At 47.4% G+C, this 23,393-nt stretch overlaps 1 protein-coding gene across 1 annotated transcript in view; it reads left to right on the forward strand.

The window, feature by feature from the left end:
• NID2 (nidogen 2) overlaps nucleotides 1-23,393 on the forward strand; it is a 76,222-nt gene that overhangs the window by 46,057 nt on the left and 6,772 nt on the right. Inside the window, exons 9-18 of the mRNA XM_069738851.1 lie at nucleotides 29-175; nucleotides 909-1,040; nucleotides 2,210-2,350; nucleotides 12,466-12,591; nucleotides 15,361-15,594; nucleotides 16,039-16,260; nucleotides 16,351-16,520; nucleotides 19,125-19,254; nucleotides 22,164-22,335; nucleotides 22,458-22,615. Coding sequence (XP_069594952.1) covers nucleotides 29-175; nucleotides 909-1,040; nucleotides 2,210-2,350; nucleotides 12,466-12,591; nucleotides 15,361-15,594; nucleotides 16,039-16,260; nucleotides 16,351-16,520; nucleotides 19,125-19,254; nucleotides 22,164-22,335; nucleotides 22,458-22,615 — 1,632 coding nt within the window. The remainder of the gene's footprint in view (nucleotides 1-28; nucleotides 176-908; nucleotides 1,041-2,209; nucleotides 2,351-12,465; nucleotides 12,592-15,360; nucleotides 15,595-16,038; nucleotides 16,261-16,350; nucleotides 16,521-19,124; nucleotides 19,255-22,163; nucleotides 22,336-22,457; nucleotides 22,616-23,393) is intronic.

Below are 23,393 nucleotides of genomic sequence, written 5' to 3' on the forward strand. Positions count from 1 at the left end.
TGCCCAGCTTCATTTGTTTTGCCCCCAGATTCTTCTCAGGAGCCCGCACAAGGGAGCCCCTGCTACGATGGCACGCATCTGTGTGACACGCGAGCCCAGTGCCGGCCGTCGTCCGGACAGAATTACACCTGCGTCTGTGCAAGCGGCTACTATGGAGATGGCAGAGATTGCACTGGTAAGTCCAGCCGCAGACCCCCCCTGACTTGTCCTCGTTCCAGTGAGGGGCTCTCTCTTGTGCTCAGTGTCCACGTGCCACGCTCCCCTTCACCAGCACTGCCATACTGAGCACATGTGTTGCTCCCACCAGCTCACGTGCAGCAATAGAGGCCGGTCAGTCCAAATTGGTGTCACTGCTCCTGGCAGTCAGTACGCTGGGCGCCCCTGACGGAAAGACATGAAAACAACCCTTTCAGTACTAGAAATACTAATGTATTCACAAAACTTCTAAGAACGGGACAATTAGGGAAAAAAAATTATAATTATTATTTTTATGAGGCACTGATATTTTAATAAATTTCATAGTTTGGGACCCATATTCAGGAAAGTGGACAATCCCTTTATTATTTTACAAACTCACCCTCCCTGGGGATAGTAGGGATAGTAGCGACTCCCTGCCGCTTGTCCGGTCTCTGCCTGTGCCACCGCTCTCGACAGTCACCGAGGTCATAGTCATGTGCCGTCACATCCATCTCAGCCGCACTGATTGGCGAGAGTATTGATGCGCTATTGCCGTGACATCTCAGCTGAGATCTACGGTCTAAAAATTTCATTTTCTGAATTATGGGACAGTCAACACCACAATGTCAGTTCTGCAATCAAACACTCCACAAGCAGATCCATAGATTACGGCTTATGGGGGGCACAATCCCACTGTGTAATGCATGGATTTCACTGTGTTCTCTCCCAAGATGTGAATGAATGTGAGTCCGGAGTCGCCAACTGCGGCCGCAACACTCAATGTCTGAACCTTCCTGGCAGCTACAAGTGCGAGTGTCAGCCGGGATACGAGTTTTCAGCAGATGGACAGAACTGCGTGCCATGTGAGTGCCATGATCATGTGTATACCCTAGAGCTACACTCACTATTCTGCTGGTGCAGTCACTGTGTACATACATTACATTACTGATCCTGAGTTACATCCTTTATTATACTTCACAGTTGCGCTCCATATTCTGCTGGTGCAGTCACTGTGTACATACATTACATTACTGATCCTGTACTATCCTGAGTTACATCCTGTATTATATTCCAGAGCTGCACTCACTATTCTGCTGGTGCAGTCACTGTGTACATACATTACATTACTGATCTTGAGTTACATCCCATATTATACCCCAGAGCTGCACTCACTATTCTGCTGGGGCAGTCACTGTGTACATACATTACATTACTGATCCTGAGTTACATCCTGTATTATACCCCAGAGCTGCACTCACTATTCTGCTGGTGCAGTCACTGTGTACATATATTACATTACTGATCCTGTAGTGATCCTGAGTTACATCCTGTATTATACCCCAGAGCTGCACTCACTATTCTGCTGGTGCTGTCACTGTGTACATACATTACTGATCCTGAGTTACATCCTGTATTATACTCCAGAGCTGCACTCACTATTCTGCTGGTGCAGTCACTGTGTACGTACAGTACATTACTGATCCTGAGTTACATCCTGTATTATACCCCAGAGCTGCACTCACTATTCTGCTGATGCAGTCACTGTGTACATACATTACATTACTGATCCTGTACTATCCTGAGTTACCGTACATCCTGTATTATACTTCAGAGCTGTGCTCCCTATTCTGCTGGTGCAATCACTGTGTACATACATTACTGATCCTGAGTTACATCCTGTATTATACTCCAGAGCTGCACTCACTATTCTGCTGGTGCAGTCACTGTGTACGTACAGTACATTACTGATCCTGAGTTACATCCTGTATTATACCCCAGAGCTGCACTCACTATTCTGCTGATGCAGTCACTGTGTACATACATTACATTACTGATCCTGAGTTACATCCCGTATTATACCCCAGAGCTGAACTCACTATTCTGCTGGTGTACATACAACCTTTAACTCCATGATTATGGCCCGATTGCAGTTTGGCCACAGTCCGGTTGGTTGATTTGAGGGATCTTGTCTCCATCCTCGTTGGGCGGCTGTATGCACAGGATTTTATTATTCTTCCATCTTTTTCCTTAGCTGGGGCCTCATTCTCTAACCCCTGTGAGGATGGCACACATGGCTGTGACACGACCACATCTCAGTGCGTACCACGTGGCGATGGCGTCTTTACGTGTGAATGTTTCCCTGGTTACACGAGGAGCGGACAGACATGCATCGGTAAGAATACATAATGTCTATCCCAGCTACACTCCAGCCCCTTTTAATAAATGGGCTTCATAGCTTCGACATGAAGGTTCTTATAGCGTGGCTCAGTGGTTATGTATTTCGGTGAATACGCAGTTCTCCTTTTCTGAGGTTCTATATTCCCGGCTTCATCTCAGATAACAGGGATCTCTTGGCTGACCTATTGTTTTATAGTGTCAGCCTTATAAGACAGCTTCAGGAAGGCAGAAATTAATCCCTGTAAACCCCAAAAGTTCTGCATGTTTAGGTCATGGAGCTGCGCTGGCACAATATGGGACCCTCTGTATTTTCTTCCCCATTCTGATCCGGTCCACGGTGCTAGATAAAACCTCAGCCACAAGGATGAGGCCACTTCAATAAACTTTCCAGGAAATTTTAAGGAAACAAATGATCCATCTGAGTATCAAGGTGCAGATTTCAGACAAACCCACAACACAGCAGCCATTGTCCTCTTGTTCCTGTGTGATCACTTTCATCTTTTAATTAGTCGCCCCCAAGGCCTGAAAAGAAGAAAAGGAAGAAAAAAATGTGACTCCCAAACTCCGCAGTCTGATTGCAGTCAGGGGTCCTGGAGAAGCTCATGTGTGAATTTGAAGTTATCTGTGAGGGGCTCTGTCATGTCGATGGCACGGGTCTGGGAGAAACTCCTGTGTGAATGTGAGGTGATCTGTGAGGGGCTCTGTCATGTCAATGGCAGGGGTCCGGGAGAAGCTCCTTCTGTGTGAATGTGAGGTGATCTGTGAGGGGCTCTTTCATGTCGATGGCAGGGGTCCAGGAGAAGTTCCTTCTGTGTGAATGTGAGGTGATCTGTGAGGGGCTCTGTCATGTCGATGGCACGGGTCTGGGAGAAACTCCTGTGTGAATGTGAGGTGTTCTGTGAGGGGTTCTTTCATGTCGATGGCAGGGGTCCGGGAGAAGTTCCTTCTGTGTGAATGTGAGGCGATCTGTGAGGGTCTCTGTCATGTCGATGGCAGGAGTCTGGGATAAGCTCTTGTGTGAAAGTGAGGCTATCTGTGAGGGGCTCTGCCCTGTCAATGGCAGGGGTCCGGTAGAAGCTCCTTGTGTGTGAATGTGAGGTGATCTGTGAGGAGGGGGTTCTGTCGTGTCGATGGCCAGGGTCCAGGAGAAGCTCCTTCTGTGTGAATGTGAGGTGATCTGTGAAGAGGGGGCTCTGTCATGTCGATGGCAGGGGTCCGGGAGAAGCTCCTTCTGTGTGAATGTGAGGTGTTTTGAGAGGGGCTCTTTCATGTCGATGGCAGGGGTCCGGGAGAAGTTTCTTCTGTGTGAATGTGAGGCGATCTGTGAGGGGCTCTGTCATGTCGATGGCAGGGGTCTGGGAGAAACTCCTGTGTGAATGTGAGGTGTTCTGTGAGGGGCTATTTCATGTTGATGGCAGGGGTCTGGGAGAAGTCCTTCTGTGTGAATGTGAGGGGCTCTGTCATGTCGATGGGAGGAGTCTGGGATAAGCTCTTGTGTGAAAGTGAGGCTATCTGTGAGGGGCTCTGCCCTGTCGATGGCAGGGGTCCGGTAGAAGCTCCTTCTGTGTGAATGTGAGGTGATCTGTGAGGAGGGGGCTCTGTCATGTCGATGGCAGGGGTCCGGGAGAAACTCTTTCTGTGTGAACGTGAGGCTATCTGTGAGGGGCTCTGTCATGTCGATGGCAGGGGTCCGGGAGAAGCTCCTTCTGTGTGAATGTGAGGCGATCTGTGAGGAGCTCTGTCTTGTCGATGGCAGGAGTCAGGGAGAAGCTCCTGTGTGAATGTGAGGTTATCTGTGAGGGGCTCTGTCCTGTCAATGACAGGGGCCGGGACAAGCTCGTTCTGTGTGAATGATATCATCAATGATTCTACCGCTTGTTAATAAGTGGTTTATCTGTGCTGGATTCATAGCTACACTGCTTAGTACTTCTATCCACTATAATCCACGATACAAATTTTTAGAAACTTTTTCTTAACTCATCAGCAGCTTGTTGTTTCTGAACTGCAAAGTTCAGTTACCGATCTGTACTGTCCTGCACATAGCTGCCTTTATACTCTACTGAAACTGCCCTCACTAAATTCTCTAATGACCTACTAACCGCTAAGTCTAATGGTCACTACTCCATGCTAATTCTCTTGGATCTCTCCGCAGCATTCGACACTTTGGATCATCAGCTCCTCCTCACTATGCTCTGCTCCATTGGCCTCAAGGACACCGATCTCTCCAGGTTCTCCTCCTATCTCTCTGACCGATCCTTCACTGTATCTTTTGCCGATTCCTCCTCCTCTCACCTTCCCCTGTTGGGGTTCCTCAAGGATCAGTCCTAGGCCCCCTCCTCTTCTCTTTGTATACTGCCCCTATTGGACAAACAATCAGTAGATTTGGTTTCCAGTACCATCTCTATGCTGACGTCACCCAATTATACACTTCTTCTCCTGTTATCAAGCCGACCTTTTTAGAAAGCACGAGTGATTGTCTTACCGCTGTCTCTAACATCATGTCCTCCCTCTACCTGAAACTGAACCTGTCAAAAACTGAACTCCTCGTGTTTTCTCCCTCTGTTAACCTACCTTTGCCTGACATTGCCATCTCCGTGTGCGGTTCCACCATTACTCCAAAGTAACATGCCCGCTGCCTTGGGGTTATACTTGATTCCGAGCTTTCATTTACCCCACATATTCGATCACTGGCTCGCTCTTCTTATCTGCATCTCAAAAACATTTCTAGAATTCGCCCTTTTCTTAGTTTCGACTCTGCAAAAACTCTTACTGTTTCACTTATTCATTCTCGTCTGGACTATTGTAACTCTCTACTAATCGGCCTCCCTCTTACCAAACTTTCCCCGCTCCAATCTGTCCTGAATGCTGCTGCCAGGATCATATTCCTCACCAACCGTTACACCGATGCCTCTACCTTTTGCCAGTCATTACACTGGTTACCCATCCAGTCAAGAATCCAGTGCAAAACTACTACCCTCATCCACAAAGCACTCCATGGCTCAGCACCACCATACATCTCCTCTCTGGTCTCAGTTTACCACCCTACCTGTGCCCTCCGCTCCGCTAATGACCTATGGCCTATGCAGCATGAATAGTAAAAATATCTAATGTTAAAAATAATTAAAAAAATAAAAAATAGTTACATACTCGGCCTCGGTTGGCCCCCGGATCGAAGCGACCGGTTACCGATGCTCCTCGCGATGCCTCGGTGACCGCTCCATGCATTGCGGTCTCGCGATATGATGACCGCTACGTCATCATCTCGCGAGAACCCAATGCACTCTTCAGATCGGAGTGCGCGACGAGCATCGGTAATCGGCCGCTTCGATCCGGAAGGTGAGTATGTAACTATTTTTTATTTTAATTCTTTTTTTTAACAGGGATATGGTGCATACTACGTGACTGGCCAATATACTACGTGACTGGGCAGTATACTACGTGACTGTGCTGCATACTACGTGGCTCTGTGCTGTATACTACATGACTGGGCAATATACAGGTCCTTCTCAAAAAATTAGCATATAGTGCTAAATTTCATTATTTACCATAATGTAATGATTACAATAAAACTTTCATATATTATAGATTCATTATCCACCAACTGAAATTTGTCAGGTCTTTTATTGTTTTAATACTGATGATTTTGGCATACAACTCCTGATAACCCAAAAAACCTGTCTCAATAAATTAGCATATCAAGAAAAGGTTCTCTAAACGACCTATTACCCTAATCTTCTGAATCAAGTAATTAACTCTAAACACATGCAAAAGATACCTGAGGCTTTTATAAACTCCCTGCCTGGTTCATTACTCAAAACCCCCATCATGGGTAAGACTAGCGACCTGACAGATGTCAAGAAGGCCATCATTGACACCCTCAAGCAAGAGGGTAAGACCCAGAAAGAAATTTCTCAACAAATAGGCTGTTCCCAGAGTGCTGTATCAAGGCACCTCAATGGTAAGTCTGTTGGAAGGAAACAATGTGGCAGAAAACGCTGTACAACGAGAAGAGGAGACCGGACCCTGAGGAAGATTGTGGAGAAGGACCGATTCCAGACCTTGGGGAACCTGAGGAAGCAGTGGACTGAGTCTGGTGTGGAAACATCCAGAGCCACCGTGCACAGGCGTGTGCAGGAAATGGGCTACAGGTGCCGCATTCCCCAGGTAAAGCCACTTTTGAACCATAAACAGCGGCAGAGGCGCCTGACCTGGGCTACAGAGAAGCAGCACTGGACTGTTGCTAAGTGGTCCCAAGTACTTTTTTCTGATGAAAGCAAATTTTGCATGTCATTCGGAAATCAAGGTGCCAGAGTCTGGAGGAAGACTGGGGAGAAGGAAATGCCAAAATGCCTGAAGTCCAGTGTCAAGTACCCACAGTCAGTGATGGTGTGGGGTGCCATGTCAGCTGCTGGTGTTGGTCCACTGTGTTTCATCAAGGGCAGGGTCAATGCAGCTAGCTATCAGGAGATTTTAGAGCACTTCATGCTTCCATCGGCTGAAATGCTTTATGGAGATGAAGATTTCATTTTTCAGCACGACCTGGCACCTGCTCACAGTGCCAAAACCACTGGTAAATGGTTTACTGACCATGGTATTACTGTGCTCAATTGGCCTGCCAACTCTCCTGACCTGAACCCCATAGAGAATCTGTGGGATATTGTGAAGAGAAAGTTGAGAGACGCAAGACCCAACACTCTGGATGAGCTTAAGGCCGCTATTGAAGCATCCTGGGCCTCCATAACATCTCAGCAGTGTCACAGGCTGATTGCCTCCATGCCACGCCGCATTGAAGCAGTCAATTCTGCCAAAGGATTCCCGACCAAGTATTGAGTGCATAACTGAACATTATTATTTGATGCTTTTTTTGTTTGTTATTAAAAAACACTTTTATTTGATTGGATGGGTGAAATATGCTAATTTATTGAGACAGGTTTTTTGGGTTATCAGGAGTTGTATGCCAAAATCATCAGTATTAAAACTTAAAAGACCTGACAAATTTCAGTTGGTGGATAATGAATCTATAATATATGAAAGTTTTATTGTAATCATTACATTATGGTAAATAATGAAATTTAACACTATATGCTAATTTTTTGAGAAGAACCTGTACTATGTGGCTGTGCTGTATACTACGTGGCTCTGTGCTGTATACTACATGACTGGGCAATATACTATGTGGCTGGGCAATATACTATGTGGCTGAGCAATATACTATGTGGCTGGGCAGTATACTACGTGGCTGGGCAATATACTATGTGGCTGGGCAGTATACTACGTGACTACGTGTCTGTGCTGTATACTACGTGGCTCTGTGCTGTATACTACATGACTGGGCAATATACTATGTGGCTGGGCAATATACTACGTGGTTGGGCAATATAATACATGACTGGGCAATATACTATGTGGCTGGGCAATATACTATGTGGCTGGGCAGTATACTACGTGACTACGTGTCTGTGCTGTATACTACGTGGCTCTGTGCTGTATACTACATCGCTAGGCAATATACTACGTGGCTGGGCAATATACTATGTGGCTGGGCTATATACTACGTGGCTGGACAATATACTACGTGGCTGGGCAATATACTACATGGCTGGGCAATATACTACATGGCTGGGCAATATACTACGTGGCTGGGCAATATACTACGTGGTTAGGCAATATACTACGTGGACATGCATATTCTAGAATACCCGATGCGTTAGAATCGGGCCACCATTTAGTGTGTGTGTATATATATATATATATATATATATATATATATACACACATACATACATACATACATACATAGACTATATATATATGTTTTCACGAATATTTAAGCCCATGGATCCATTCTATGTACATTTTGCAAGCCGGCGAGAAAATGTCGCCATACGGATTACATACGGAGGTTTACATGCGCAAAATACGCAGCCACACCCTGCCTACGGATGACATACGGATCACTGTTTTGGGATCATTTCTGCGTATTGCACATGTTAAATACGGACCATATTTCCCTACGCCTAGTGTGATGCTGGCCTCACCCTTCCCATACTATTCGAGCTATACCTGTTGGTGAGTTTAATTGGGCTAATTGTATTTGTTCCACCCCTACATCTTTCAATAAGGAAAGTGCGATCATATGTAAGCGTCTTACGGAGGCTATAATGCCGAAGAAATTAAACAAGCATTCAATACTGCGGCCAGTAAATGTATATCCGCTTCTAGTGCCACTATACCTTCATCCCCTCCAAACCATGCCCAATCTAACATTTTCCACCCTGTATAGTCCTCAGTTCTATCAAATTAGCAGCAGCATCCGCAAATATCTACTTGTTACCAGCCATGATGACACCTTGCGTACAATCACCAAACAAGGCTGCAGATGTGCTGCTTAAGAAGGGACTCACCCTTGGCAACACTTTGTCTACGAGCCTACTGAAAAATGACAGCTCCTCCTGGATGTCCATAAAGGGTTTACAGAAATGATGAGAGGGCATATTGGATTTTGCGGAGGAACACTAAGTTCCCTAATGGGATGAACTTCAAAAACGATTTGTTTTCATTTATTAACCCTTTAACGACCGTCGATACGCCTTTAACGGTGGCAGTTAAATGGTACTTATTCCTCAGCGCCGCTTTTTAACGGCGCTGAGAAATAAGGTTATAGTTCCCCCCAGAATCGGAAAATCTCTGGGTTCTCGGCTACCAGGGGTAGCTGAGACCCTAGAAAACATGATTCGGGTCAGGTTTTTACCAACGCCAGTGTTGCGATCACTGTTATACACGTAATAACGGCGACCGCAAAAAAATGGTTTGATTTCCCATTTATTTCTCTCTTCTCTGATATGATCTAGCATATCAGAGGAGAGAGAAATGGGGTCCCCCGAGCCTCCCTGGTACGTGCGATGTCCCCCGGTCCCTCCGGCTGTGTCCCCCAGCCCTCGGCATCATCTTCCTTGAAAAAAATGGTGGGAGCATGCGCTGTGCGCCCGCTGAGATCTGCTGGCTAGCACCCGGCAACAATAGAATTTTCCTATTGGTTCATTTTGATCACTGTGATAAGGTCTATCAATCATAGACCTCAAAATAAAAAAAAAGTAAATAAAACCCCCCCTTATCACCTCCTTAATTAGGGAAAAATAATAGAATAAAAAAAGTATCTTTTTTTCCATTAGGGTTGAGGTTATAGATGGGGTTATAGCTAGGGTTAGGGTTGGGGCTAGGGTTAGAGTTGGGTTTATAGCTAGGGTTGGGGCTAGCGTTGGGGTTATGGTTGGGGTTATAGTTGAGACTATAGCTAGGGTTAGGGCTAGGGTTGAGGATGGGGCTAGGGTTAGAACTAGGGCTAGAGTTAGGGTTGTGGTGTAGGGGTTAGAGTGGTGTTGGGGTTATGGTTTGTGGTTAGGATTATGGTTAGGGTTGGGATTAGGGATAGGGGTGTTGGGATTAGGGTTGTGGTTAGGGCTGTGGGTGTGATTGGGGTAAGGGTTGTAGTTAGAATTGGGGGATTTCCACTGTTTAGGTACATCAGGGGGTCTCCAAACGCAATATGGTGCCCTGCATCGACAGTGTGGTATTCTGGTAGACTAAGGATACTGTACACCAGAGACCAGGGAATGCCATCTGCCTTAAGGGTCATGGTCCTCAGGCTATCCTATAGGTTTGTTCTGGTCAGTTCATCTCTATTCGGCCCACTGGAAGAGGGAAAATAATCACCTCACATGGTTTCTGGCTGGTTCACTGGCTGGTGACTGTACACTGAGGCACTCACTGGCTGGTGAATGGACTCTGAGGCTCTCACTGACTGGTGACTGGACTCTGAGGCACTCACTGGCTGGTGACTGGACTCTGAGGCTCTCGCTGACTGGCGACTGGACTCTGAGGCACTCACTGGCTGGTGACTGGACTCTGAGGCATTCACTGGCTGGTGACTGGACTCTGAGGCACTCACTGGCTGGTGACTGGACTATGAGGCTCTCACTGACTGGTGACTGGACTCTGAGGCACTCACTGGCTGGTGACTGGACTCTGAGGCACTCACTGGCTGGTGACTGGACTCTGAGGCACTCACTGGCTGGTGACTGGACTCTGAGGCACTCACTGGCTGGTGACTGGACTCTGAGGCACTCACTGGCTGGTGACTGGACTCTGAGGCACTCACTGGCTGGTGACTGGACTATGAGGCACTCACTGGCTGGTGACTGGACTCTGAGGCACTCACTGGCTGGTGACTGGACTCTGAGGCACTCACTGGCTGGTGACTGGACTCTGAGGCACTCACTGGCTGGTGACTGGACTCTGAGGCACTCACTGGCTGGTGACTGGACTCTGAGGCACTCACTGGCTGGTGACTGGACTCTGAGGCACTCACTGGCTGGTGACTGGACTCTGAGGCACTCACTGGCTGGTGACTGGACTATGAGGCACTCACTGGCTGGTGACTGGACTCTGAGTCTCTCACTGGATCTCTGACCGACTATCTGCCCAACAACTCCCACAGTGCAGCAGCCCAGGTAGAAAGACGTTAGACACCCCAATAAGTGTTGACTCTCAGTGATAAGCAGGGCCGGACTGGCCATTTGGCAATTCTGGCAAATGCCAGAAGGGCCGGTCTGGTTGTGGGCTGCCTTGTGTGCTACGTTGTTAACAGAATCAATGTTCTCAAGACACCCATACTGCTAACAGTTGTGATGGAGCACAAAGCCGGTCACTCCGTCACTTACCTCAGCATGCCGTGGTATAATTAGAAATATTGGTCTTGTAGTAAATCTTCCTTTCCTCCATCCAGGGTAATATTAGTGATATATCCCATCTGGTTCTTGGGGATGGGGACACCATGGGCCTGTGTTTGATTTCAAATGCCAGGGCTGAATTTCATCCCCAGTCCGTACCTGGTGATAAGACAAACCCCTACATGAAGTTTAGGACCATTTCAATAATAAGTGGGGGATTAAACAACTCTGTACTTTAATAGTTGGGAATTACACAAACCCCATCATTCCCAGGAACGGCACATGTGCAGTAAGGTCCTGATGCCGTTGTGCAAGCCAGACCCGGGAGCGACCGCGCAAGATTTGAGGTGGGGGGCAGAAGAGTGACATGTCTTTCCCAGCCAGGTCTCCTGGCAAATGACAAACCTCTCGTTCTCAAAGTTCAGGTCAAGCCCCCTGCACTTGTGGCTTATGTTTCTCTTAAGTTTAGGCGCAAATTTTTGTCTCAGTGAGTCACCATCCTGCAGGTCACCAAGACTGCTACTCTCCGTAGATCCTCCGTGCAAGGAACCCATTGGATTAGTGACCATGATTGGTGGGGGGTTTTTTTGCCCTCTCTATGACTCTATTCCCAGCCCATGTGGCCACCAGAAGTCCGTGGTGTAGTTCTGAAACAAAGCAGACCCTCCTTCAGGGCTGAAGGTCTTTAATCTCCTGCTCTGACTTACTAATTGTATGTTTGAAAAGCTTAAAAAGAAAATGGGCAGATGTTAGAGTCCTTAATGCGTCGTCCCTTTGAATTCTGATGCAAGACAGACGAGAAATTAGTTCCCAGGGTCTAAAAAGCCGCAGGTTAATATTGAGTGTAGCATCAGCTGGAGATTATAAACCGTGCTGTAATCCTTTCTCAGAATTCGTGGAGACCTCCAGACCAGTCAGAGCGAGAGGTCCCTCTTCACTGAAATATGCAGTCCTGTGATTCCTCTAAAGAGGGATCTTGTGGCAACTGGTCCTTCTACCCTGACATCTGGAAACATGGCCGATGTACGCTGGTAAAACAACTGTCTGATGACTCGCTGGTCTTACCTAATTTCTAGGACATCCTACAAAAGCAGTGGGGCGTCGGATGATCTCAGCAGTAGTTCATGTCCGATGCCAGACGCTATTAAAAGGAGGTTGTCTGGTGCCATCTTTTCCTGTCTAATCTAACACAGAACCTTACATTGACATGTAATTAACAAGTAATCTAACCACTTTACTTCGGCTACAACCTGCTCGGTTTTAGTCCGGAACGTGCCGACATCTCCCACGTCATGGGATTTCCCCGCACATTCTCCTGTGGTTGGCTATCACATCTGTCTGCCCTAGAAATGTGAATCCGTTTTCTCTCTTTCGCTTTCAGATGTGAATGAGTGTACGGAGCGCAGGTGCCACCCAGATGCTACGTGCACCAACACCCTCGGGTCATTTTCATGTCATTGCAACCATGGTTTTACGGGTGATGGCTTCCAGTGTACACAGGCCCCAGGTACGGAAATCATAGCTGCTCCTCCATGTGCTTCAAATTATCTGGAAATGTCAAATAGTGTGCTCTGATGTGTAACATGTGTGCGAGTCAGACCCTATATTATCTCATGTCATTCATGGATTTTTGGCGTCAGTAGTAAAGATGGGGAACACCGAACATGGCTCGGACACCGAACATGGACTTCACCAGGAAGTCTGTGTTACTGTTTGGGTTCAGCCCTCCCAACATCGGGTGTTTGTTGCGCTGTCATATGCATGACAGTATGGCAAACACTGCTTCTGAACGGCGGTAAAATCATCATCACCGGCCAGACAGCCGCAGTTCCCACACTGTCAAATGTCAGCGTGAGCCTGCAGCTGTGATCAGAGGTATAAAGTTTACCTCCGGTTACTGGTGTCGGCTGATAGGACTACTGCTGCCGCTAATAACATTTAATGAGATCGCAGCCGCCGCCTTCTCTCACTACAAAAAAAAAAATATACAGTGTGGGTTCCCCTGTACTTTTCATAACCAGCCAGGCAAAACTGACAGCTGGGGGCTGCAACCTTCAAGAATAGAGGGGTCCCCACGCTGTATTTTTAAATAAATAATTTAAAAAATGACATTGTTGACAACCAGCCTTGCTAAAGCTGACAGCTGGGGGCTGTTATTCTCAGGCTGGTAAGTTGGCCATGGATATTGCCCCCTAGCCTAAAAATAACAGCCCACAGCCACCCCAGAAAAGGCGCATTTATTAGATGCGCCAGTTCTGGGGCTTTGCCCATTCTTCCCACTTGCCCTGTAGCGGTGGCAAGTGGGGTTAATATTTGTGGGGTTGATGTCACCTTTCTATTGTCCGGTGACATCAAGCTCACAGATTGTAAGACATCTATCCATTGACACCTCTCCAATCAGTCTCATCACCTGACACCAGTGACCGGAGGTGAACTTTATACAATGTGTCCGTAAAGTCATGGTGTACTTTTGACCAGTCACAAGATCTATTTATAGTTGTCATTTTGGCGCCCTTTCTCTGGCCCAATCATATGAGACCTGTTCATGAGGAGAGATAACAAGAACCAATCAAACAACACAAACTCATTTAAGCTGTTGCTGAGCCCCCAGTCAGATTAACCCCTGATATACTGAACTCTGGTTAATACACTGACAGGTCTGTGACATCGTGCAACCACATGCTTATGCCAGCTGTGTGGTTTTCCATGCGAGTCGAGATGTGGACAGTACAGAGGAAAGTGCTACATGAATATCGGCGCGTTTATAACGAAGCGCCACCACATAGGAATAGGGATAAGCAGTTGAAGGAAACTGGCAGTTTGGTGGAGAAAGCCCGTGATAGGCCCATTTTTTTTTTTCGTGGAGCGGTCTGTGACAGCAAACATGTATCTTGGAATTGTATGTAGTGCCACAATTTCCAGAAGGTGTTATCTTTCAACAGAACGGCGCTCCTCCACACTATGCCGCCATTGTTCGTGAGTTTCTGGATCGAACATCCCCCCGGCGGTGGATAGGTAGGGGTTCTGTCAAGCCATGGCCACCACTATCCCCAGATCTGACGCATTTAGACTTTTACTTTTGGGGTTATGTGAGGCAACATGTGTACATTAAACGTATCAATAACATTAATCACTTAAAACAGAGAATCACAGACGTTAGTGACTCTGTTACACCAGACAGACTTACCCATGTGTGGCAAGAACCTCACTATCGGTTGGATGTGTGAAGGGCAACAAATGGAGCCCACATCGAACTGCACTGAATAGGTATGAAACTGGAAGAGTTTTTCTTTTATTTGGAGAAGATTTTACATTTCTATCATTTTTTTTGTTGCTTTCCAGTGACTGGTCAAAAGTGCACCATGACTTTAAGGACACCCTGTACTTCCGATCACAGCTGCACGCTCACGCTGTAATTTGATAGCTTGGTAACCACGACTGACCGGCGGTAATGATTTTACAGCTGATCAGAAGTAGTGTTTTCCGCGCTGTCATGCACAAACTTTTTTTTTTTAACTATTCGGCCAGACCCGAACATCCAGTGATCCGCCCATCTCTTGTCAGTAGCGGTTCATTAAACTGACGTAAGGATTGGTCTACGTAGTGGGATTGATCTTTCAGATCCATTCGTGTCTGGTAGGGTAAATAGCATTAGGTCATCAGTTCGGGGGTCTTCCCCACTCCACGTAATGCTGTGTACTAAAAACTTTCCTGGATGTCAATTTGAGACAACTTTACAAAAATGTGAGCCTAATAGGTTATAGCAGACCTGGGTAAACTGGAGCCAAGGCGACATCCCAGCCGTTTGACTGTTCCATGGGGCCTGTGGACAGTTATGGGCTGGAAACAGTTTGTGAGTTGGGGGAGGCTGGTGTCAAACAATATGTTGATTTCCCCACATCCTTTCTCCATTACCATAGTATTTGTGTTCTCAAGATACTGTTGCCAATAATGATGGAGGAGGCCAGCCTGCTCCACCATTCAGTCTATGTATCCTCAGAGCAGTAGGTGCGATAACATTTTCCTCAGTGATGTATTTCCCACTCCTTGAGGTTTAGAAAGGCAGTGTTGGACACTGAAGAGTGAAGGTAGCAGAATCCAAGAATTAAAGATAGCAGCTGGCCACTTGTGTGCCCTGCTGCTCCATCTTGATCCCTGGTCTAATTAAGGACAACTTTCTGGTGTTCTGAAGAGTTCTACACATAACCCTAGGTAGGGGACAGCTGAGAACTGCAGAGCCAAGTACCCCTTTAAGTTGTGCTCTCTCCTTGTACAGATTACAGACCTCCTACTTCTTGTCTGGAGAAACGTCACTCCCTCCTTGGACCCGCTCATCCTAGAGGCCCTCGTCCAGGTCTTTTTATCCCAGAGTGCGACTCTGAAGGGAATTATGCCCCTCTGCAGTGCCATGGGAGCACGGGCCACTGTTGGTGCGTTACCAAAAATGGTGAAGAAATAGAAGGTACAAGAACAGGACCAGGCCGAGGCCAGCCAAAGTGTGGCGTGCCGGGTGAGTGAAGAATTAGCCAGGTGTCTTTTGCTCTTTTTATGTTAACATGCGATTGACAGAGTGGATTTTGCAAATTGTCGCTAAGCAAAAATGTCAATTAACTCAATCACCTTGAAAGCCACATAGATAAATTATAAGATTGGGCGCTCTACATGTGGATTTCTACTGTTCCTAGTGAGATCCAGACTCAGTCTGTACACTGGTATTGGCTGCTAACAGAGCCTGGAAACTGACGCATTTCACATCTACATCTAACATGTGACATAAGACTTGGGTTTTTTCCAAACATGGAACGGGTATTTGGAGTGTTTTATGTAAAGGTTGTGCATTTTTGGCCCTCGCCATATAATACGTTGGACTGGGCACAAAACTGTTCTCGGACTACCTCGCTATGATGGGATCTGACCAGTTGTGTCCTTTTCTGCTTGGTGACCCCTTTACCAGAACCCACTCAGAGACCCCAGACCATGTGCGAAAGATGGAAGCAGAACCTCCTGGATCACTACAGCGGAAGCCCTGCTGCAGAGCATTACATACCCCAGTGCGATGCCTACGGAGCCTTTACTCCTCTGCAGTGCCACGGGAACAGCGGCTACTGCTGGTGCGTGGATAAAGATGGCCGAGAGATCGAGGGCACCAGGACTCAGCCGGGAATGACTCCAGCTTGTAAGTCTCCAATCTATAATAATGTCATTTCTGGCCTTGGCCCTCGATTATTTTGGGCTGTGATGTAACTGATCTCTTCACATTCTGCAGGTTTGCCAAGCATTGCCCCGCCAACTACGCGGCCCACCCCTCGGCCTGACGTAGCGGTGGCCACTTCAGGCACTTATCTCCTGTATGCGCAGGGGCAGCAGATCGGGTACTTACCCCTGGACGGCGTCAAGTTTCGTAAAGAGAAAGCGAGGACACTACTGTCGCTACATGTGAGTAACTGGTAACCAATCGCCCTGTGCCGCACTATGCTTTAGTGAGGAGAAATGGAGAAAACTTAGAACTAGCTCTGAAGATCTCTGATTAGTACCCAGTGTGTGTACAATTCGCTGCATGAAGTGCGGGGAATGCATTGAGAGTCTGCTGCAATTCATATACAGTTCAGCAAAAAGTTAAGTTTGTAGCTCACATTCAGTTTGGTTTGGGCAATTCTATGATTCTATTTTCATGTCCTCCCAAAACAGTAAAGATGTGGACTTTACATGGACTCATGCACAAAATGCATATCATCTGCAATCGGATCATAATGTCCGAGAGGATGGAGGCGGATTCAGGGATTCTCGCGTCAGCTTGTTACACAAAATGGATACGGGGTTTTTGCTCCAAGTTGTGTCCTGGGTTTGACATATGAAGGCCAAACGTAGAATCTCAGAGTCTGGCTCTGTCCTGTCAGCTTTTGCACAAGGTCTGAGGTTTCCATGTGTTTTTCAGAGGAAACTAACATACAGCTGGATACCAAATCTTTGACTGTTTTACCCCTCCTCCAGTGTTCCCCTGCCTACGCCTCTGCTTCCCTGTTGATGTCGTTAGGTCTGATTAAACAGCTGCAGGCACCAAGTCCCCACAGATCTAAAGTCATTGAGGCACCAAGGCAGAGCGCAGGGAGAACAAACCCCAAAACCAAGGTCTTAGCGGTTAGATTGTAGCGAGTCCACGTGCTGGGGTTGTAGAGTTCACAGTTGATATTCGATGTCTGCCCAAAAACCTCTACTTGTACCATGTAAACTGCCGCACCTCATCCATAAAGTATCCGCCTCCGACTTCTGTCACTGGGTTAAACTGTTTAATTATCTCTGCAGCAGACATGTCATTTCCTGCCTCCACTGCTGCTACAGTGTTCATTACTGCCCCAAATCCTCCATTCCCACCAGAAACCAGATCCCGGCCATGTGGAGGATGCAGTGAGCGTCGGCCAAGTCCGCCCGCTCAGCCCCCCGAGAGGGCGATGGTCTGTGGAGCACAGCTGGCTGTCAGCTGTACAGGATTCAGGCCACATTTCTGCTTTGGAAAATGACCTCCATGGTCTCGGTTACTGGAGGCCTGGGGATTTAGCTCCTCTGTTGTCATTCTGCTCCAAACCCTGTTCTGGGTCACTTCCATGGACATCCTTTCTCTGACGAGGAAGGTCATCCACACCAGGCTGAAGCATTGTTCTAAATTTCCAGATTTGGGAGTGCCGATATGTCACTTGTGTCCATATTTCTGCATTTCTAGGCTTAGTGTGTTTCATGGGAGGTTTGGGCACACAGGAATATAATGTGGGTAGTGATGAGCGAATATACTTGGTACTCGAGATTTCCCGAGCATGCTCGGGTGTCCTCTGAGTATTTGTAAGTACTCCGAGATTTAGGGTATGTGCACACGCTGCGGATTTTGCTGCGGATCCGCAGCGTTTCCGCATCTGCGGGTCCGCAGCAGTTTCCCATGAGTTTACATTACAATGTAAACCTATGGGAAACAAAAAACGCTGTGCACATGCGGAAAAAAACGCACGGAAAAGCAGCGGTTTCACATTCCGCAGCATGTCACTTTCTGCAGATTCCGCAGCGGTTTTACAGCTGCTCCAATAGAAAAACGCAGTTGTAAAACCGCAGAAAAACCACGGTAAATCTGCTATAAATCTGCAGCAAAAACGCAGCATTTTTGCCCTGCAGATTTATCATATCCGCTGCGGAAAAATCCGCAGTGGACCATTCTACGTGTGCACATAGCCTCAGTTTTCAGTGCCGCAGCTGAATGATTTACATCTGTTAGCCAGCAGGAGTATATGTGGGGGTTGCCTGGTTGCTAGGGAATCCCCACATGTACTTATGCTGGCTAACATATGTAAATCATTCAGCTGAGGCACTGAAAACTAAATCTCTGAGTACTTACAAATACTCGGAGGACACCCGAGCGTGCTCGGGAAATCTCGAGTACCGAGTATATTCGCTCATCACTAAATGTGGGGCTTCTTCCACATGTGTATATATAAAGATTAGTCCCGGGACCAAACATTATCAGTCTGTGGCTTTCTAAAAGGACAAGACCTCGTCCTAGTTTTACCTTCCTTCCTTCCACTAACCAGAAACTCGCCAAAACTTTGCCATCCAAATCTGTTGACTTTATTGGACTTTTCCCGCTCCCTTATGTAGCGGAGCTGAATCTGTCCAAGCAAGGAAGGAATAAATGCAGTTTCAGCTCTGCTCCGTCTGTACAAGCTTCAGGATTAATGGTGTCTCACAGTTTAGATTCATGGTAGTAGATCTGATTTGTGGAAACGAGCGCAGTGTGCTATTGTGGGGGCCATGAGCAGGGAAAAATAGTGAAAAGAGCGCCGCATTAAAACAAGCACTGCGGTTTCTTTAGCCTAAGAATAAATTCAGGTCCCAGAGGTCAAACTCCAAGTGATCATAAAGCTTTGGCGCATTGAGTTATATGCTCCTGTCAGCAAAATTATCTCATCTGAAAATCTGCTGGAAGTGCAGTTTACTTGCCTCTCTTTTTGGACATTTGAGCCCAGTGTTTCTTAACCCATCCATCTTCCCCAACTGCAGGGCTCGATAGTGGTGGGGATCGATTACGACTGTCAGGAGAAGAAGGTCTACTGGACAGACGTGGCTGGACGCACGATTAGCCGGGCGAGCTTAGAGCCGGGGGCAGAGCCTGAAGTCCTCATCAGTACAGGTGAGCAGTGCCATCAATGCACCTACATGACGCCCGTCTAACTATTGCGGAATGGCATAAAAAGCATAGTACATATATTCACTCAATTGAGACCAAAAATGAGTGACTGTTTCCGACCAACTAAACATTTTCACGTATGGAAAACAAAAAACTCAGACCACTTTCTATCAATTGATGTTGGGTCAGCTGTGTCTGCTGTTAGCGCCAGTAGTTTTGTCGTATGGGCTTTTCTTCTTTCTTTTTGCCAAACTGATCCTCCCTCCATTTTTGTATACCAGTTTTTACTGGACTAAGATGTGAGCAGCATCATAACTTCACTAGATAGATGTTGAGTGGTCAAAAGGACAAATACTGTGCTACACTTTTGAATTTCAGAGACCGTGTACAAAAACCTTCACACTTGCATTTGTTCTAGCAATCTTCTCAAAGTTAAAGCTCTGAACTCTCCAGAGCATCAATCGCCGATTGTCCATCCACCCAGTGAAATGATGACCAGGGCTGCCACTAGAAATTTCGGGGCCCCATACTGGCAAAATTTTCGGGGCCCCCTTGAGACTCCGCCCAGGCTCCACCCCAGCCCCGCCTCCAGGCTCCACCCCTCGAGCTGTCCACAGTCCCACCGCTCTCTCTTGGAAAAACTCCACTTCTCACCTATCACACATTAACAGTTCCCATCACCAGATCACACATATAGCCGGCAGCTTTTGTTTTGGCCAAAAGATTTTTTATGCTGCCACCATAACACAGTAGACACTTTTGGCCGGGCCCTACTCTACTGTAACCTATTAAATATTTGTTAAAATATGCAATACAATTTAGGTATATTTATATTTATTTTTCAATTTTTTAAATGACCAATAATATCACATACAAAGAACAAATACCACAACACCATGACCAGACCACATATTACCACCACATAGTGACTGAATACTACAATTCTGATCAGTAATAAAAAAAAAGCACCATACTATCACCATAAGTGCCATTATACACAGGAGATCTGTACTTAGTATGCAGTGTTTGTGTACAGATAATACAGTGATCACTAGTGAAATTATACACAGGAGCTCTGTATACAGTGTATAGTGTCAGTGTATAGGTAACACACTGACTTACCAGTGACGTCTCTAGGTTGAAGTCCTTCATCTTTCATCCAGCACAGACCGCCATCATTTCATCCAGCCAGGACTCGTTTCTGCAGCAAATAACACAGTTATCTCGAGCTCTGCTTGTAGAATACATTAATTAATTTTCCCAACTTCTACATTACACCACATGAAGAAAAAGAGGCGACATAGTATCACTCTACACAGTAACAGGATCGCCCCCTCATTTAAAACAGTATCCTCAAAAAATAAAATAAATACATCACTGCAGTAATAATATCCCTAAATTAGTCCCTATGGTAATAATATTCCCCATCCTGGCCACCGTGTGTCTCATTCCTGGCGTCAGCCATATGTTCTCCCATCCTGCCCTCATGAGTATCCATTCTGCCCCATATGATCTCCCCATCCTGACCCATTTGTCTCCATCATATCAATCCTGCCCCATGATCCTGCAAGATCTGTCTCCAGTCATGCCCCCATGTCTTTCATCATACCCCGTATCTCCATTCTGCCCCTGTGTCCAGCATCTCCTCTGCCCCTGTGTCCAGCATCTCCTCTGCCCCTGTGTCCAGCATCTCCTCTGCCCCTGTGTCCAGCATCTCCACTGCCCCTGTCTGTGTCCAGCATCTCCTCTGCCCCTGTGTCCAGCATCTCCTCTGCCCCTGTCTGTGTCCAGCATCTCCTCTGCCCCTGTCTGTGTCCAGCATCTCCTCTGCCCCTGTCTGTGTCCAGCATCTCCTCTGCCCGTGTCCAGCATCTCCTCTGCCCCTGTCTGTGTCCAGCATCTCCTCTGCCCCTGTGTCCAGCATCTCCTCTGCCCCTGTCTGTGTCCAGCATCTCCTCTGCCCCTGTCTGTGTCCAGCATCTCCTCTGCCCCTGTGTCCAGCATCTCCTCTGCCCCTGTCTGTGTCCAGCATCTCCTCTGCCCCTGTCTGTGTCCAGCATCTCCTCTGCCCCTGTCTGTGTCCAGCATCTCCTCTGCCCCTGTGTCCAGCATCTCCTCTGCCCCTGTGTGTCCAGCATCTCCTCTGCCCCTGTCTGTGTCCAGCATCTCCTCTGCCCCTGTCTGTGTCCAGCATCTCCTCTGCCCCTGTCTGTGTCCAGCATCTCCTCTGCCCCTGTCTGTGTCCAGCATCTCCTCTGCCCCTGTCTGTGTCCAGCATCTCCTCTGCCCCTGTGTTCAGCATCTCCTCTGCCCCTGTGTGTCCATCATCTCCTCTGCCCCTGTCTGTGTCCAGCATCTCCTCTGCCGACTGCCCCTGTCTGTGTCCAGCATCTCCTCTGCCCCTGTCTGTGTCCAGCATCTCCTCTGCCCCGGGCCCCCTCCTCTGGATCGCCGCTACCAAAAAAAAAAAAAACTTCTTACCTTGCCATGCTCCCGCGGCGGGCGAAGCTCCTCCACGCAGGTGAAGGACGCACTCGCCGGCGGCTGACGATGACGTCAGACGCCGGCGAGGTGCGACTGCGCACTGCCGCCGTTCAAGTCAGCTGCCAGCCTCCGACTGGCTGGCGGCGACTGTTAACTATTGACGTGCGGGCACGGGCCCGCACGTCAATAGTGAGCCGCAGCGCCTGCAGGGGGGGCCCGGTGAGCAGATGAGACGGGGCCCGATGCGGGCCCCCTCTGCCCACCGGGCCCCATACGCCAGTCATGGCAGTCATGCCCTGATGGCGGCCCTGATGATGACATCCACTTGTCCCCATCAGTAGGGCGAACCCAGCTGGAGCTGGATGGAGTCATCTAGCCGAGGAGATGTCACTTGTCCATTGCATTAGTCTTTTTTTCTCTCCTGTTAGATCTGATGAGTCCTGAGGGTCTGGCCATTGACTACCTGCGGAGAACTTTATTCTGGACGGACAGCAGCACAGATAAAATCGAGAGCTCACGGCTGGATGGTTCCAACAGGAATACACTTTTTGACACAAACTTGGTGAATCCTCGTGCCATCACCATAGACGTTGTGCGAGGGTAAGCAGGTTGACTCTCATTGTGAACTGCACAACACTAGGAACCGCCATCAGCGTCGCGTCTTGTTTATGGCAAATCGCGCAATTGAAAATTCTGGCTTCATTTGTTGACGCTCCCTACAGGAACCTTTACTGGACGGACTGGAATCGAGAGGCCCCCAAGATCGAAACCTCTTATATTGATGGCTCAAACAGAAGGATTCTGGTCAATGATAACATCGGATTACCCAACGGACTGACGTTTGACCCCTTCTCCAAGCAGATTTGTTGGGCAGACGCAGGTACAAATGTTTTGCATATTTGATGGGTAAAAGGCTTGTGAGGTTTTAGTTTAAAGAAATGTGACATCTTGATACGTTCACTAAAGGGTTAGTGTGGATAGAAGGTGTTTGTATCTATTCACTGGTACTCCGATGCTTCACCCCTTGAATGGAAAAATGGGGATTAATGGCAGAGCCAATCTTATGTCATGCCAAGTACATCTACTTTTTACCACATGACATTTATTTGCAAAATTCCATTTATTTTATGGGCAGGTGTTTTTTTTGGTTATGAAAATAGAATGCTGGAGTACATAGATGGACTTAGTCTTCCTTCAACCTTAAAAACTATGTTACATGGCAAAGCACATTAACGTTTCTCAAACTTGTACCAATTCTACAGTTTGATAATTTTGTGGAGAAACATCCTTGGATAACAGATTCCACAAAGTTGTATCTAAAATGTTCACTTTTCTATTTTTTTTTTATGAACCTATAGAGTTTTGAAGTGATTAATTAAAGGGAACCTGTCACCCCCAAAATCGAAGGTGAGCTAAGCCCACCGGCATCAGGGGCTTATTTACAGAATTCTGTAATGCTGTAGATAAGCCCCAGATGCATCCTGAAAGAGGAGAAAAAGAGGTTTGATTATACTCACCTGGGCGGGTGGGCGGTCTGATCCGATGGGCGTCGCGCTCCGGTCTGGGGCCTCCCATCTTCATAGGATGATGTCCTCTTCTTGACTTCACGCTGCGGCTCCAGTGCAGGCGTACTTTGTCTGCCCTGTTGAGGGCAAAGT

This window comes from Ranitomeya imitator, chromosome 1 (assembly GCF_032444005.1).
Source record: "Ranitomeya imitator isolate aRanImi1 chromosome 1, aRanImi1.pri, whole genome shotgun sequence".
Lineage (NCBI taxonomy): Eukaryota > Metazoa > Chordata > Amphibia > Anura > Dendrobatidae > Ranitomeya > Ranitomeya imitator.